Raw genomic sequence first — 14650 nt, 5'->3', positions numbered from 1 at the left:
AGTTTGGAATTCATAGAATATTGATTATATGCAAACTGTGATATATATATGACTGTTATGTACAGATTGTTACCATGTTTTTATTGATTATTTCCCCCTTTTTTTAAAAAAGAACTTTTTCTAAATAAACAATATGTTTTTATAATCTTCGACTGTTCGCCTTTAAAGTCCCAAGTACCGGGGGGTACAAGTGTTCCCTCTCACCTTTTGAGGGTTCCTTTCATAACTGCAGACATGATTCAGTCCTGGTTCACACTGGTGCGATTTGACATGTCAAATTGGTGGCAATTGCCGGCAATGGCACCGTCCTAATCTGCGGCGCTGCACCGATTTCAAAGATTAGTTTCTGTACTACTTTTTGCGATTTCGGCCTGCAATTTACATTGACATCTGTGCAGAAACTGCACAGATGTGTCTCTGTAATCGCGGCCGAAATCGGGACTGACAAGCGGGAGTGAAATAGTGCGAGTTGTCTTCACTCCCGCAGTCCAGTGTGAACCTGGGCTTAGGCTGGGTTCACAACTATGTGAATTGGATGCAGTTTACACCGCATCCAATTTGCATAACATTTTAAAATCTATTAGCTTTAATGCATCTGGTTCACATACAGTATGTTCATTGCATTCACACTCTGCATTGCCCAAGAAACGTGTGCGTTTTCTAGGCAGTGCGGTGCGAATTGAAGGCACATATTCTTCTATGAGAACGCATCTGATTCGCAGATGCATTCCGTTGTGAACAGACATTCTCTCCCCCTCCTCATTACACCTCCCCCCTCTCCCTGCTCAGCTGATCCTCACCTACACCGGAGAGGAACCGCCGTACAGCTGTTTTTTTCTCTTTTTAATCGAGAAAACAGAGTTGGAATTTGCACCGAACTGGTGTGAATCCAGCTTTAAAAACTAGAAAAGCTGGACGGCCGCACTCTGATGCATACACCTTTATTGGAAAAAATTAAAAAAATCCATGCAGTCACAGAGGTACAGCAACAAAGACAGCTGATGTGTTTCACACCATTATTGGTGCTTAATCATAGCTATGTGAAACGTGTCAGCTGTCATTGTTCCTGTACCTCTGTGACTGCATGCTTTTTAATCTTTTTCCAATAAAGGTGTATGCATCAGAGTGCGGCCATCTAACTTTTCTTGTCTCTAAATAATACTGCTTCCTGTTTCAAGTGATGCTTCCTGGAGGCTCTTAACCCTTTGGGGACTGGAATCCCTGTAGTCAGGAGTGGAGGCCCTTGTCACTTCAGGGCCTCTGAAATTCCAAGTCCCAAATACCTTCTCTAGTAATACAGAGAGGACTGCGAGTCAGTCCTCTCCTTTACATGGCTACCCCGGAAATTTCTCACCCATCATACATGGCTACCTCAGAATTTCTCACCCATCACAGGTGAGACCCCTGAGTACCCACACTTCTCTTAAAGGGACCATACCCCAAACACTGGTGCCACATAGCACCCACCTAGGACCCAACCTTGACATCCTGTACAATATATATATATATATATATATATATATAAAGAGCACTACCCCCGTAGGAGCTGCTGGGTAGTTCGTTCTTTCCTGAAGTATGTTCCCGTTACCCCCTTTCCCTCACAGATTGACACGGCAGACAGTCCATTAAACATTTAAACTTTAAAACTTAATTTCGTTTCTGGTATTCGTTGCGGTATTGCATTGAAGAGCCACTCTGAATAACTCCCAAAGATTTAAGCAATTAGAACACAACACTCAATCCAGAATATGTAAAGCCTTTGTGAAGAACTTCCATCTTACACTGGTTCCAGATATGTAATGCATCTTTCCTTCCTCCTGTTAGTTACTATTTCCTGACTGCACAGCACTTCCAATTTAAACTCTGAGGATGATACTCTGAATAAAGTCCAAAGAGATGACTTTTTGGATTCCTCCAAGGTGTTAGTTCTTTAAGGCCCACTTCTGTACCTTTTCCTCCTGGACCCGCACTCTAACCCCTTTAAAGTCTCTCAGAAGCACTGATCCCCTGGGTTACACTCACATGTGTTACCGAGCGATCGTCCATGATGCCACAGGGGATCCTCTCCCAGTCCTTGTATTTGTCAGTAGTAGCAACCTTCTTATAAAGTCTCCTGAAGTCTCCTCTCCACATGCATATTCCCCCTCCCCCCAAGGGGAGAGCACCCAAGCTGCACCAGTCTTTACATCCTTCCTCTCTGGTTCTCCAAAAAAAACAAAACAACTGAAAACATGTGACTTGTCTTTTATAGAAGTCCCGCCTCTCCCCAAGCAAAACAATGATTGGTCCAGAGGGGTCATCCAGAAACTACCTGCCACTCTATTCCTTTATTCCTCCCACTTTCCAGAAAATGAAGGGAATTCCACAGGCAGAGTGTAGGTGGCCACACCTTCCTCTACTCTAACCAACCTCCCAAACAAATTAAACCCACCAGCTTACCCCACAGGGTAAAATACTGGTAATTTGGCCTAGCTTTAAACCTAACTATCTAATTTTAGCACCCACCTAAGTAGGTGGGCGCTACATATATATATTTAAATCTGGAGTATTTGAATGTGTTCCTTAACATGGCATATACAAAGCAATTAGTACCATACCATTAACCACTTAAGGACCGCCTCACGCCGATATACGTCGGCAGAATGGCACAGGCAGGCAAAATCACGTAGATATACGTGATCTGCCTCCCACGGTGCCCGAGGTGGTCCTCTTTTGTCCCCGGCGATCGGAGGTGAGGGGGAGGCCATCCGTTCGTGGCCCCCCCTCGCGATCGCCGCCGGCCAATGAGAATCTTCCTTTGCTGCTGTATGCTAAACAGCAGCAAAGGAAATGATGTCATCTCTCCTCGGCTCGGTATTTTCCGTTCCCGGCGCCGAGGAGAGAAGACTGCACTGTGAGTGAAAACACACTACACACACAGTAGAACATGCCAGGCACACAAAACACCCCCGATCCCCCCCGATCACCCCCCAATCACCCCTCCCCCCCTGTCACACTGACACCAAGCAGTTTTTTTTTTTCTGATTACTGCATGTTGTCAGTTTGTGACAGTTACTGTGTTAGGGCAGTTAGGGTTAGCCCCCTTTAGGTCTAGGATACCCCCCTAACCCCCCCTAATAAAGTTTTAACCCCTTAATCACCCCCTGTCGCCAGTGTCACTAAGCGATCATTTTTCTGATCGCTGTATTAGTGTCGCTGGTGACGCTAGTTAGGGAGGTAAATATTTAGGTTCGTCGTCAGCGTTTTATAGCGACAGGGACCCCCATATACTATCTAATAAATGTTTTAACCCCTTGATTGCCCCCTAGTTAACCCTTTCACCACTGATCACCATATAACCGTTACGGGTGACGCTGGTTAGTTCGTTTATTTTGTATAGTGTCAGAGCACCCGCCGTTTATTACTGAATAAAGGTTTAGCCCCCTGATCGCCCGGCGGTGATATGCGTCGCCCCAGGCAGCGTCAGATTAGCGCCAGTACCGCTAACACCCACGCACGCAGCATACGCCTCCCTTAGTGGTATAGTATCTGAACGGATCAATATCTGATCCGATCAGATCTATACTAGCGTCCCCAGCAGTTTAGGGTTCCCAAAAACGCAGTGTTAGCGGAATCAGCCCAGATACCTGCTAGCACCTGCGTTTTGCCCCTCCGCCCGGCCCAGCCTAGCCCACCCAAGTGCAGTATCGATCGATCACTGTCACTTACAAAACACTAAACGCATAACTACAGCATTCGCAGAGTCAGGCCTGATCCCTGCGATCGCTAACAGATTTTTTGGTAGCGTTTTGGTGAACTGGCAAGCACCAGCGGCCTAGTACACCCCGGTCGTAGTCAAACCAGCACTGCAGTAACACTTGGTGACGTGGCGAGTCCCATAAGTGCCGTTCAAGCTGGTGAGGTGGCAAGCACAAGTAGTGTCCCACTGCCACCAAGAAGACAAACACAGGCCCGTCGTGCCCATAATGCCCTTCCTGCTGCATTCGCCAATCCTAATTGGGAAACCACCACTTCTGCAGCGCCCGTACTTCCCCCATTCACATCCCCAACCAAATGCAGTCGGCTGCATGAGAGGCATTTTCTTTATGTCTTCCTGAGTATCCCTACCCAACGAACCCCCCAAAAAAAGATGTTGTGTCTGCAGCAAGCGCGGGTATAGGCGTGACACCCGCTATTATTGTCCCTCCTGTCCTGACAATCCTGGTCTTTGCATTGGTGAATGTTTTGAACGCTACCATTCACTAGTTGAGTATTAGCGTAGGGTACAGCATTCCACAGACTAGGCACACTTTCACAGGGTCTCCCAAGATGCCATCGCATTTTGAGAGACCCAAACCTGGAACCGGTTACAGTTATAAAAGTTAGTTACAAAAAAAGTGTAAAAAAAAATAAAAAAATAAAATATATATATATAAAAAAAAAATAGTTGTCGTTTTATTGTTCTCTCTCTCTCTCTATTCTCTCTCTCTCTATTGTTCTGTGTTTTATTGTTAACCATTTTTTTGTCTTCAGGTACGCCATTCACGACTTTGAGTGGTTATACCAGAATGATGCCTGCAGGTTTAGGTATCATCTTGGTATCATTCTTTTCAGCCAGCGGTCGGTTTTCACGTAAAAGCAATACTAGCGGCTAATTAGCCTCTAGACTGCTTTTACAAGACGTGGGAGGGAATGCCCCCCCACCATCTTTCATGTTTTTCTCTGGCTCTCCTGTCTCAACAGGGAACCTGAGAATGCAGCCGGTGATTCAGCCAGCTGACCATAGAGCTGATCAGAGACCAGAGTGGCTCCAAACATCTCTATGGCCTAAGAAACCGGAAGCTACGAGCATTTCATGACTTAGATTTCGCCGGATGTAAACAGCGCCATTGGGAAATTGGGAAAGCATTTTATCACACCGATCTTGGTGTGGTCAGATGCTTTGAGGACAGAGGAGAGATATAGGGTCTAATAGACCCCAATTTTTTCAAAAAAGAGTACCTGTCACTACCTATTGCTATCATAGGGGATATTTACATTCCCTGAGATAACAATAAAAATGATTAAAAAAAAAAAAAAATGAAAGGAACAGTTTCAAAATAAGATAAAAAAGCAAAAAAATAATAAAGAAAAAAAAAAAAGCACCCCTGTCGCCCCCTGCCCTCGCGCTAAGGCGAATGCAAGCGGCGGTCTGTCGTCAAACGTAAACAGCAATTGCAACATGCATGTGAGGTATCACCGCGAAGGTCAGATCGAGGGCAGTAACTTTAGCAGTAGACCTCCTCTGTAAATCTAAAGTGGTAACCTGTAAAGGCTTTTAAAGGCTTTTAAAAATGTATTTATTTTGTTGCCACTGCACGTTTGTGCGCAATTGTAAAGCATGTCATGTTTGGTATCCATGTACTCGGCCTAAGATCATCTTTTTTATTTCATCAAACATTTGGGCAATATAGTGTGTTTTAGTGCATTAAAATTTAAAAAAGTGTGTTTTTTCCCCAAAAAATGCGTTTGAAAAATCGCTGCGCAAATACTGTGTGAAAAAAAAAATGAAACACCCACCATTTTAATCTGTAGGGCATTTGTTTTAAAAAAATATATAATGTTTGGGGGTTCAAAGTAATTTTCTTGCAAAAAAAAAACTTTTTCATGTAAACAAAAAGTGTCAGAAAGGGCTTTGTCTTCAAATGGTTAGAAGAGTGGGTGATGTGTGACATATGCTTCTAAATGTTGTGCATAAAATGCCAGGACAGTTCAAACCCCCCCAAATGACCCCATTTTGTAAAGTAGACACCCCAAGCTATTTGCTGAGAGTCATGTCGAGTCCATGGAATATTTTATATTGTGACACAAGTTGCGGGAAAGAGACAATTTTTTTTTTTTTTTTTGCACAAAGTTGTCACTAAATGATATATTGCTCAAACATGCCATGGGAATATGTGGAATTGCACCCCAAAATACATTCTGTTGCTTCTCCTGAGTATGGGGATACCACATGTGTGGGACTTTTTGGGAGCCTAGCCGCGTACGGGACCCCGAAAACCAAGCACCTCCTTCAGGCTTTCTAAGGGCGTGAATTTTTGATTTCACTCTTCACTGCCTATCACAGTTTCGGAGGCCATGGAATGCCCAGGTGGCACAAACCCCCCCCCCCAAATGACCCCATTTTGGAAAGTAGACACCCAAAGCTATTTGCTGAGAGGTATAGTGAGTATTTTGCAGACCTCACTTTTTGTCACAAAGTTTTGAAAATTGAAAAAAGAAAAAAAAAATGTTTTTTCTTGTCTTTCTTCATTTTCAAAAACAAATGAGAGCTGCAAAATACTCACCATGCCTCTCAGCAAATAGCTTGGGGTGTATACTTTCCAAAATGGGGTCATTTGGGGGGGTTTTGTGCCACCTGGGCATTCCATGGCCTCCGAAACTGTAATAGGCAGTGAAGAGTGAAATCAAAAAATTACACCCTTAGAAATCCTGAAGGCGGTGATTGGTTTTCGGGGCCCCGTACGCGGCTAGGCTCCCAAAAAGTCCCACACATGTGGTATCCCCATACTCAGGAGAAGCAGATAAATGTATTTTGGGGTGCAATTCCACATAGGCCCATGGCCTGTGTGAGCAATATATAATTTAGTGACAACTTTTTGTAAATATTTATTTTTTTGTCATTATTCAATCACTTGGGACAAAAAAAATAAATATTCAATGGGTTCAACATGCCTCTCAGCAATTTCCTTGGGGTGTCTACTTTCCAAAATGGGGTCATTTGGGGGGGGTTTGTACTGCCCTGCCATTTTAGCACCTCAAGAAATGACATAGGCAGTCATAAACTAAAAGCTGTGTAAATTCCAGAAAATGTACCCTAGTTTGTAGACGCTATAACTTTTGCGCAAACCAATAAATATACGCTTATTGACATTTTTTTTACCAAAGACATGTGGCCGAATACATTTTGGCCTAAATGTATGACTAAAATTGAGTTTATTGGATTTTTTTATAACAAAAAGTAGAAAATATCATTTTTTTTCAAAATTTTCGGTCTTTTTCCATTTATAGCGCAAAAAATAAAAACCGCAGAGGTGATTAAATACCATCAAAAGAAAGCTCTATTTGTGGGAAGAAAAGGACGCAAATTTTGTTTGGGTACAGCATTGCATGACCGCACAATTAGCAGTTAAAGCGACGCAGTGCCAAATTGGAAAAAGACCTCTGGTCCTTAGGCAGCATAATGGTCCGGGGCTAAAGTGGTTAATAAACAACCAAAAATCCCATCATTCCCCCTCTTTATTTAGGCAAACAAAAAAAACAACATTTATTTATCCACTTCAGCCCCGGAAGATTTTACCCCCTTCCTGACCAGAGCACAACGTTGCACCTAAACAAAATTGATGTCCTTTTTTTCCCAAGAGAGCTTTCTTTTGGTGGTATTTGATCACAGTTTTTATTTATATTGTGCTATAAACAAAAAAAGAGCGACAATTTTGAAAAAAAAGCAATAAAAATATATTAAAAATCTGTTTTTTCCTCAGTTTAGGCCGATACGTATTCTTCTACATATTTTTGGTAAAAAAAATTGCAATAAGCGTTTATTGCTTGGTTTGCGCAAAAATTATAGCGTCTACAAAATAGGGGATAGTTTTATGGATTTTTTTATTATTAATTTTTTTTATTAGTAATGGCGGTGATCAGCGATTTTTATCATGACTGCTACATTATGGTGGACACATCGGACACTTTTGACACTATTTTGGGACCATTGTCATTTATACAGCGATCAGTGCTATAAAAATGCACTGATTACTGTGTAAATGACACTGGCAGGAAGGAGATTAAACACTAGGGGGAGATGAAGGGATTAGGTGTGTCCTAGGGAGTAATTCTAACTGTGGGGGGATGGGCTACAAGTGAGATGACAGTGATCACTGCTCCCGATGACAGGGAGCAGTAGATCTCTGTCTTATCACTAGGCAGTAGTGATGAGCCGAACACCCCCCTGTTCGGTTCGCACCAGAACATGCGAACAGGAAAAAAGTTTGTTTGAACACGCGAACACCGTTAAAATCTATGGGACACGAACATGAATAAACAAAAGTGCTAATTTTAAAGGCTTATAGGCAAGTTATTGTCATAAAAAGTGTTTGGGGACCTGGGTCCTGCCCCAGGGGACATGGATCAATGCAAAAAAAGTTTTAAAAACGGACGTTTTTTCAGGAGCAGTGATTTTAATAATGCTTAAAGTGAAACAATAAAAGTGTAATATCCCTTTAAATTTTGTACCTGGGGGGTGTCTATAGTATGCCTGTAAAGGGGCGCATGTTTCCCGTGTTTAGAACAGTCTGACAGCAAAATGACATTTTGAAGGAAAAAACTCATTTAAAACTACCCGCGGCTATTGCATTGCCGACAATACACATAGAAGTTCATTGATAAAAACGGCATGGGAATTCCCCACAGGGGAACCCCGAACCAAAATTAAAAAAAAAAAATGAGGTGGGTATCCCCCTAAATTCCATACCAGGCCCTTCAGGTCTGGTATGGATATTAAGGGGAACCCCGCACCAAAAAAAAAAAAAAAACGGCTTGGGGTCCCCCCAAAAATCCATACCAGACCCTTATCCGAGCATGCAACCTGGCAGGCCGCAGGAAAAGAGGGGGGACGAGAGTGCGCCCCCCCCTCCTGAACCATACCAGGCCACATGCCCTCAACATTGGGAGGGTCCTTTGGGGTAGCCCCCCAAAACACCTTGTCCCCATGTTGATGAGGACAAGGGCCTCATCCCCACAACCCTGGCGGGTGGTTGTGGGGGTCTGTGGGCGGGGGGCTTATCGGAATCTGGAAGCCCCCTTTAACAAGGGGACCCCCAGATCCTGGCCCCCCTTGTGTGAAATGGTAAGGGGGTACTTACCCCTACCATTTCACTAAAAAACTGTCAAAAATGTTAAAAATGACAAGAGACAGTTTTTGACAATACCTTTATTTAAATGCTTCTTCTTTCTTCTATCTTCCTTCATCTTCTTCTTCTGGTTCTTCTGGCTCTTCTGGTTCTTCCTCCGGCGTTCTCGTCCAGCATCTCCTCCGCGGCGTCTTCTATCTTCTTCTCCTCGGGCCGCTCCGCACCCATGGCATGGGGTGACACCCCCCAGCTACGAAATTTAAAGGGATATTACACTTTTATTGTTTGACTTTAAGCATTATTAAAATCACTGCTCCTGAAAAAACTGACGTTTTTAAAACTTTTTTTTGCATTGATCCATGTCCCCTGGGGCAGGACCCAGGTCCCCAAACACTTTTTATGACAATAACTTGCATATAAGCCTTTAAAATTAGCACTTTTGATTTCTCCCATAGACTTTTAAAGGGTGTTCCGCGGCATTCGAATTTGCCGCGAACACCCCAAATTGTTTGCTGTTCCGCGAACTTGCGAACAGCCAATGTTCGAGTCGAACATGAGTTCGACTCGAACTCGAAGCTCATCCCTACTAGACAGAACAGGGAAATGCCTTGTTTACATAGGCATCTCCCCGTTTAGCAGCTCTGTGACACAATCGTGGGACACCGGTGGACATCAAGTCCGCGGGTCCCACGGGCACAGTCACGGAGCACGCAGCGGGTGTGCGCCCCCAACGGCGGCTGATTCAAAGCAACGTACAGGTACGTTGCTTTGCGCAGCCATGCCATTCTGCCGACGTATATCGGTGTTAGCCAGTCGGCAATTGGTTAGTTATATTTAAAAACTGTACAGAGAAACCAAACATTAGTGTGATGGCTGTTCTCCTGATTGGCCAGACAGTGAGAAGGAGGGCAGAGATAACTGTCCATTCACATAATTATTATATAATATAGGATGGGATCATAGTAATATAACATTTATTATCCAACTTACTCTGTGCTGGAATCCATGTTGTTCAGATGTATTTTTCTTCTTGTACATTTCATGTAGGGCAAGGGCCAGAAAATATACAGCCCTGTATACATATGTTTGCAGAGATGTGATAGTAGAAAATACCAGTGAAAGATCTTTTGTATCTGTACAATTATTTAGAGAAAACTTACAGTACTTCTGAAAAACATAATTTTTGAATGGATTTGGGGAAAGGCAGCGAAACCGATCAATCCAATAATCTTCCATTATTGGGTCATATAAGCAGTTGAAGAAGTTGAAACCTCGGGGATAAATATTGATGTATATGTTTACGTTCCCTGGCCATTGAAATATGAAGCTGTAGTTGATGGCTTTAAAGCTCGTATAATATAGATGATTTATTTTACTCCATGAAGGTGGGTAAATAAATGTGAAGTTTTCTATAACAGAAGGTATATAATCACACAAACAAATAAAGTTTACCATGGTAGTTCCACACGTTATGATAACCCTAGCTGCTGATTTACTAATAATCCCCAATATCCGAATATCCCTTATATTATGTACAGTGAGTGGAATGATATAATCTGTACAGATCCCATGTTCTCTCATCATCTTACTCAGTTCTCGGGCCTCCTCATCACCGCTGCCATCCCATGATGTTATTATTCCAACCCAGTTCCACCCAAAATGCTGCAAAAGTTTTATAATAGCGACAAAATAGACCCGTTCTTCTGGCATCATACGGAATAAAGTTGGATACATTTTTCCATCACTCAGGCGAGGGTCAGTGACTTGATGATTGATCTGGATAATATGTTGGGAAATATTTTAATGGAACATTATGAATAAAACAATAAAAATATGAGAAATGGAACAAATAAGACACACAAAGGTCTCTTGATCATATTTATCTTTTTCTATTCTAATAAAAAGAAGTAATAATGTCAGAATTTATATCATAGACATCTAAGTATATGACAGCACACAATGCCTACTTACCTTCTCCACCCTCACATCCATCACTTAATTTATCCACAACTCCTCACTATATGGCTGCTGTAAAACAATTACCCCCCCTCCTTGATATATATTGTATTTAATTTGGTTTCATAGAGCCACAAAACAAAACTGGAAGAGATGAAGTTCATAGATCTAGTTTAAAAGACTTTATTAGTAATAAAAAACATTCAAGCTCAGTATGCACTCAGATGTGACCATATAGTGAGATGATTTGCACGTGGCCTCCATGTCTATGAGTAGAGGCAAACACTGGGGTCAGCAATGTTCCAAGATATTGGCACAGTCCTCCACCTCCTCCATCTCCTGCTGTCAGACCAGGCAAAGTATGCTGCATGTCAATGTCTCCTCTGTCAGGACTCCTCCACACAGTACCTACAACCCCAGCCGGTTAGTGTACCGCACACTTCCTGCTTTTCTGGGAAACAAGTTTATGGGTTGGATCCCCTTTGTCAATCCTGACTGTATCTAGGACAGAGAAGTTTTTGAAGACTAAGTTCACCTTTTTTAGGTAAAATATGCAGACAAGGGTCCTCTGTAGGGGGATTTATTAAGACTGGATCAGACAGAATCTGGAGCAGTCGTGTATGGCAATCAAGCAGCTTCTGTCTTCAGTTTGTTCAGTAAAGTTCTGAAAATGAAAAATTGAAACTGATTGCTTACGATGCACAGCCAGGAGGGTTGATCTGCATATTAAGGGGAACTTGGCCAATCCCCACAGAGAGGTTCCTGGCAGGGTAACTGAACCAGCCCTAAAATATGGATGAGTCATGCCAGCAGGGGAGTCGGGTGGAAGATGGAGTGCAGAGGAGACTGACGGTGACCTAGGAGGAAACCCCTAAGTCGTGGGGGTCTCTCTCTCCAGGATGGAGCTCGGGCTGGCTTAGGGGGGTTCCTGACACCAGTTTGGTTTGAAAAGAATCTTGCCTAAGGAACAGCAGGGAGCAAGGAGCACAGTGTGAGTACATCATCACACCGAGGGATTCACAAGGGGAGAGACTGCCACATGTAGCAAGCCTTTCTGGAGGACAGTATTGTATTTAATCATTTCTGTCCCTTGCCCTGGGAGATCTTCGGAGCAGCCGGGTGGGATGGTGGAGAAGCAGCCAGGTGGGCTGGTAGCCCTGCAGTCAGTAAAGCTGAGATCAGTGTCTACATTGGAGTGGGAGATACTTCTGTATCCTGCTCATAACATAATGTTGCTACTTTCTAAAGGACTGAGAGTTCCTAGTCTTTAAGGGGCTTTTTTTATTTCATCTTCAGAGACTTGCAGTCTAGGAAGGAGGACACTTCAAGATCATGTATATAGGGAGGAAGTTGCCCCTGGGTATTATTTAAGTCAAGCCAGGCATCCAATAATTCCTATTCCTCATACCTGTCATTACCCCCTAATAAAAGAACAAAACCAAGCTCAAAGACTGTTCCTTGTGTCTGGATGAAGAGTGGAAAATGCTTGTCGCTTGGCTGTGCAGGAGTGGGGAAACCAGTCATCTGCAGCCCCTTTGGGGGTAGTGCCAAATTTAGGGGCTCCTCTGGGATTTGCCTATACCAACTTGTATGGCCATTGCCCCTAGCAACCGGCAATGATCGAGCCAGAGGACAGTACTTTGCTGCAAAGTTGCCACAGGGGTCAAACAGGAAAGTGTTGTACTGCTAAAACTGTGACTGTTGCTGTATTATTTAAGTACCATTGCCCATAGCAACCATTGTGGATTGCTGCAAACCAGTGTAATACTGCTGCTACCCAGTATTAGTAGAGAGAGCTGGCAACACCAAAATCCTTAGGAAGACTATATTTATGGCATAAAAAATGGAGAAGAAGTGGGACTTTAAATGAAGCACACAGCAGCACAACGCAGGTCAAGTGACCAAAATTCATTTATTTGGTATAATCCATGGTGTATAAAAAACATTTAGGGTATCCAACCTCTAAAATGCTGTGGGCATCAAGCCTCTATATAGTAAACCATGGATTGATTATACATAAGATACACATTAATTGCACAATAAGTCATGATCCATTGTCACACAGAGAGCAGAGATAACAATCAACATACATGTGTACAATTATTACTGTGATTAGACCCACAGAGAGCCATGAAGATTAGGACAAATAATGCAGGTAATAAAAAGATTTGATGCCATGACAGATACTTATGGAGGTAAATGGAAACATCGAAATCTTGGTATTCCATGATGTGTGAAGATTGGTAATGATCAAAGCTCTACGCGTTTCGCGGTATAGCAACCGCTCATCAGGAGCATACGTCATGGAATGATTCTAAAAAAATGTATTATTATAAAAAAAAAAAAATTGTTTTCAGTCAATAAACAGGAATTGAAAAAAGGTTTTATATACAAATATTTAACTTGTATAAAATGAGTTAAAGGTTGTGCGTCAAAACTCACGTCTGCATCAGCGATCCAATTAAACAGTATCCAGAATCACAGAGAGCTGCAATGCAAAACCGCCCGACGCCAGGGTGGTCTGTGGGAATGAGAACAACAGCCATAGGCAAAATCATTGCTGGTAGGTGCAATGAGTGTAGGATGCGAACCTCTGTGTGGGAAACCTATATGAAACAAATCATAGTGATGTGTGTGGGTGTGTGAAAGTGAAACAAATATAAAAAAAGAATGATGTGAGGACAAAGATTGAAATAGGGAGAGAGAAAGTGGGATAGGAAAGGGTGGAGATGAAGCAAAAATAAGAAGAAAAATAGGTAAAAAAAGGAAAGGAATAATACCTGGTGTGCACAGAGTGGACAACTCCATGCATGTGAGTGTGATGATAAACAGAAAGGAAAGTGCAGTGTGTGAAGGCCAGCCTTGGAGATGCCTATATAGGTGTTCCATCATGGCCCAACCCCCCACATCAAGTCAGCAGACAGCACCTGGGAGTGGAGCACTTTCACCTGGGCGGCTCAGCCGTCGGGCGATTAGCGCCAGTCCATCTCCCCAGTGTATCCACCGAACAGCGACACATCGCCAGAAACATAGCGCCACAAGGACGCCCTGCGACCGGCGGATGTGACGTGATGCAGAGAGGGAAGGACCATGCATCCGCCCCCTCCCTGACAACCATGGGCAGGGAGAGGGGTAGGAGACCCACGTGAACCACCGCAGCCAACGGAGGTGAGCAAATGCAGACAGATCAGCGATATCAAAAACACCGTCCAGGGATCGCAGACGCAGACCCAGCAGGACACACAACCAATACATCAGTATGAGAGGTTGATTGTGGGACCACTGATACCAATGGCCTACATTGAAAAAAAATATATAAGTGTGACTGCTGCTGTGTGCTTCCATCCTGGGTTATGTATTTAAAAAAAGGAAAAAGTTTTGGGACTTTAAATGAGGCTAGCACCAAAGGGATGCTTGCCTCCATCCCGGTCATTGGTTATAAAAAATGGAGAAGAAGTGGGACTTTAAATGAAGCACACAGCAGCACAACGCAGGTCAAGTGACCAAAATTCATTTATTTGGTATAATCCATGGTGTATAAAAAACATTTAGGGTATCCAACCTCTAAAATGCTGTGGGCATCAAGCCTCTATATAGTAAACCATGGATTGATTATATTATAATTATTATATATTATATTATAATAAGGGGGCCCCCAGATCCTGGCCCCCCACCCTGTGTGAATTATTATGGGGTACATGGCCCTACCCATTCACCTAGGGAAAAGTGTCAATAAAAAAAAACACAGTACACAGGTTTTAAAAGTAATTTATTAGTCAGCTCCGGGATCTTCTTCCGACTTCGGGGGGGTCTCCTTCCGACTTCTC

The 14650-nt window shown here is 43.1% G+C and overlaps 1 protein-coding gene across 1 annotated transcript in view; it reads right to left on the bottom strand.

The window, feature by feature from the left end:
- The window catches only part of LOC141121535 (vomeronasal type-2 receptor 26-like), a 75921-nt gene extending 65320 nt beyond the window's left edge, over positions 1–10601 (bottom strand). Inside the window, exon 1 of the mRNA XM_073611156.1 lies at positions 9858–10601. Coding sequence (XP_073467257.1) covers positions 9858–10601 — 744 coding nt within the window. The remainder of the gene's footprint in view (positions 1–9857) is intronic.
- Positions 10602–14650: the final 4049 nt, after the last annotated feature.

Source organism: Aquarana catesbeiana, unplaced genomic scaffold (assembly GCF_042186555.1).
Source record: "Aquarana catesbeiana isolate 2022-GZ unplaced genomic scaffold, ASM4218655v1 unanchor224, whole genome shotgun sequence".
In the NCBI taxonomy this organism is placed as follows: domain Eukaryota; kingdom Metazoa; phylum Chordata; class Amphibia; order Anura; family Ranidae; genus Aquarana; species Aquarana catesbeiana.
Note: the sequence above shows the minus strand (reverse complement) of the source record. Positions and strands in the feature narration are given on the sequence as shown.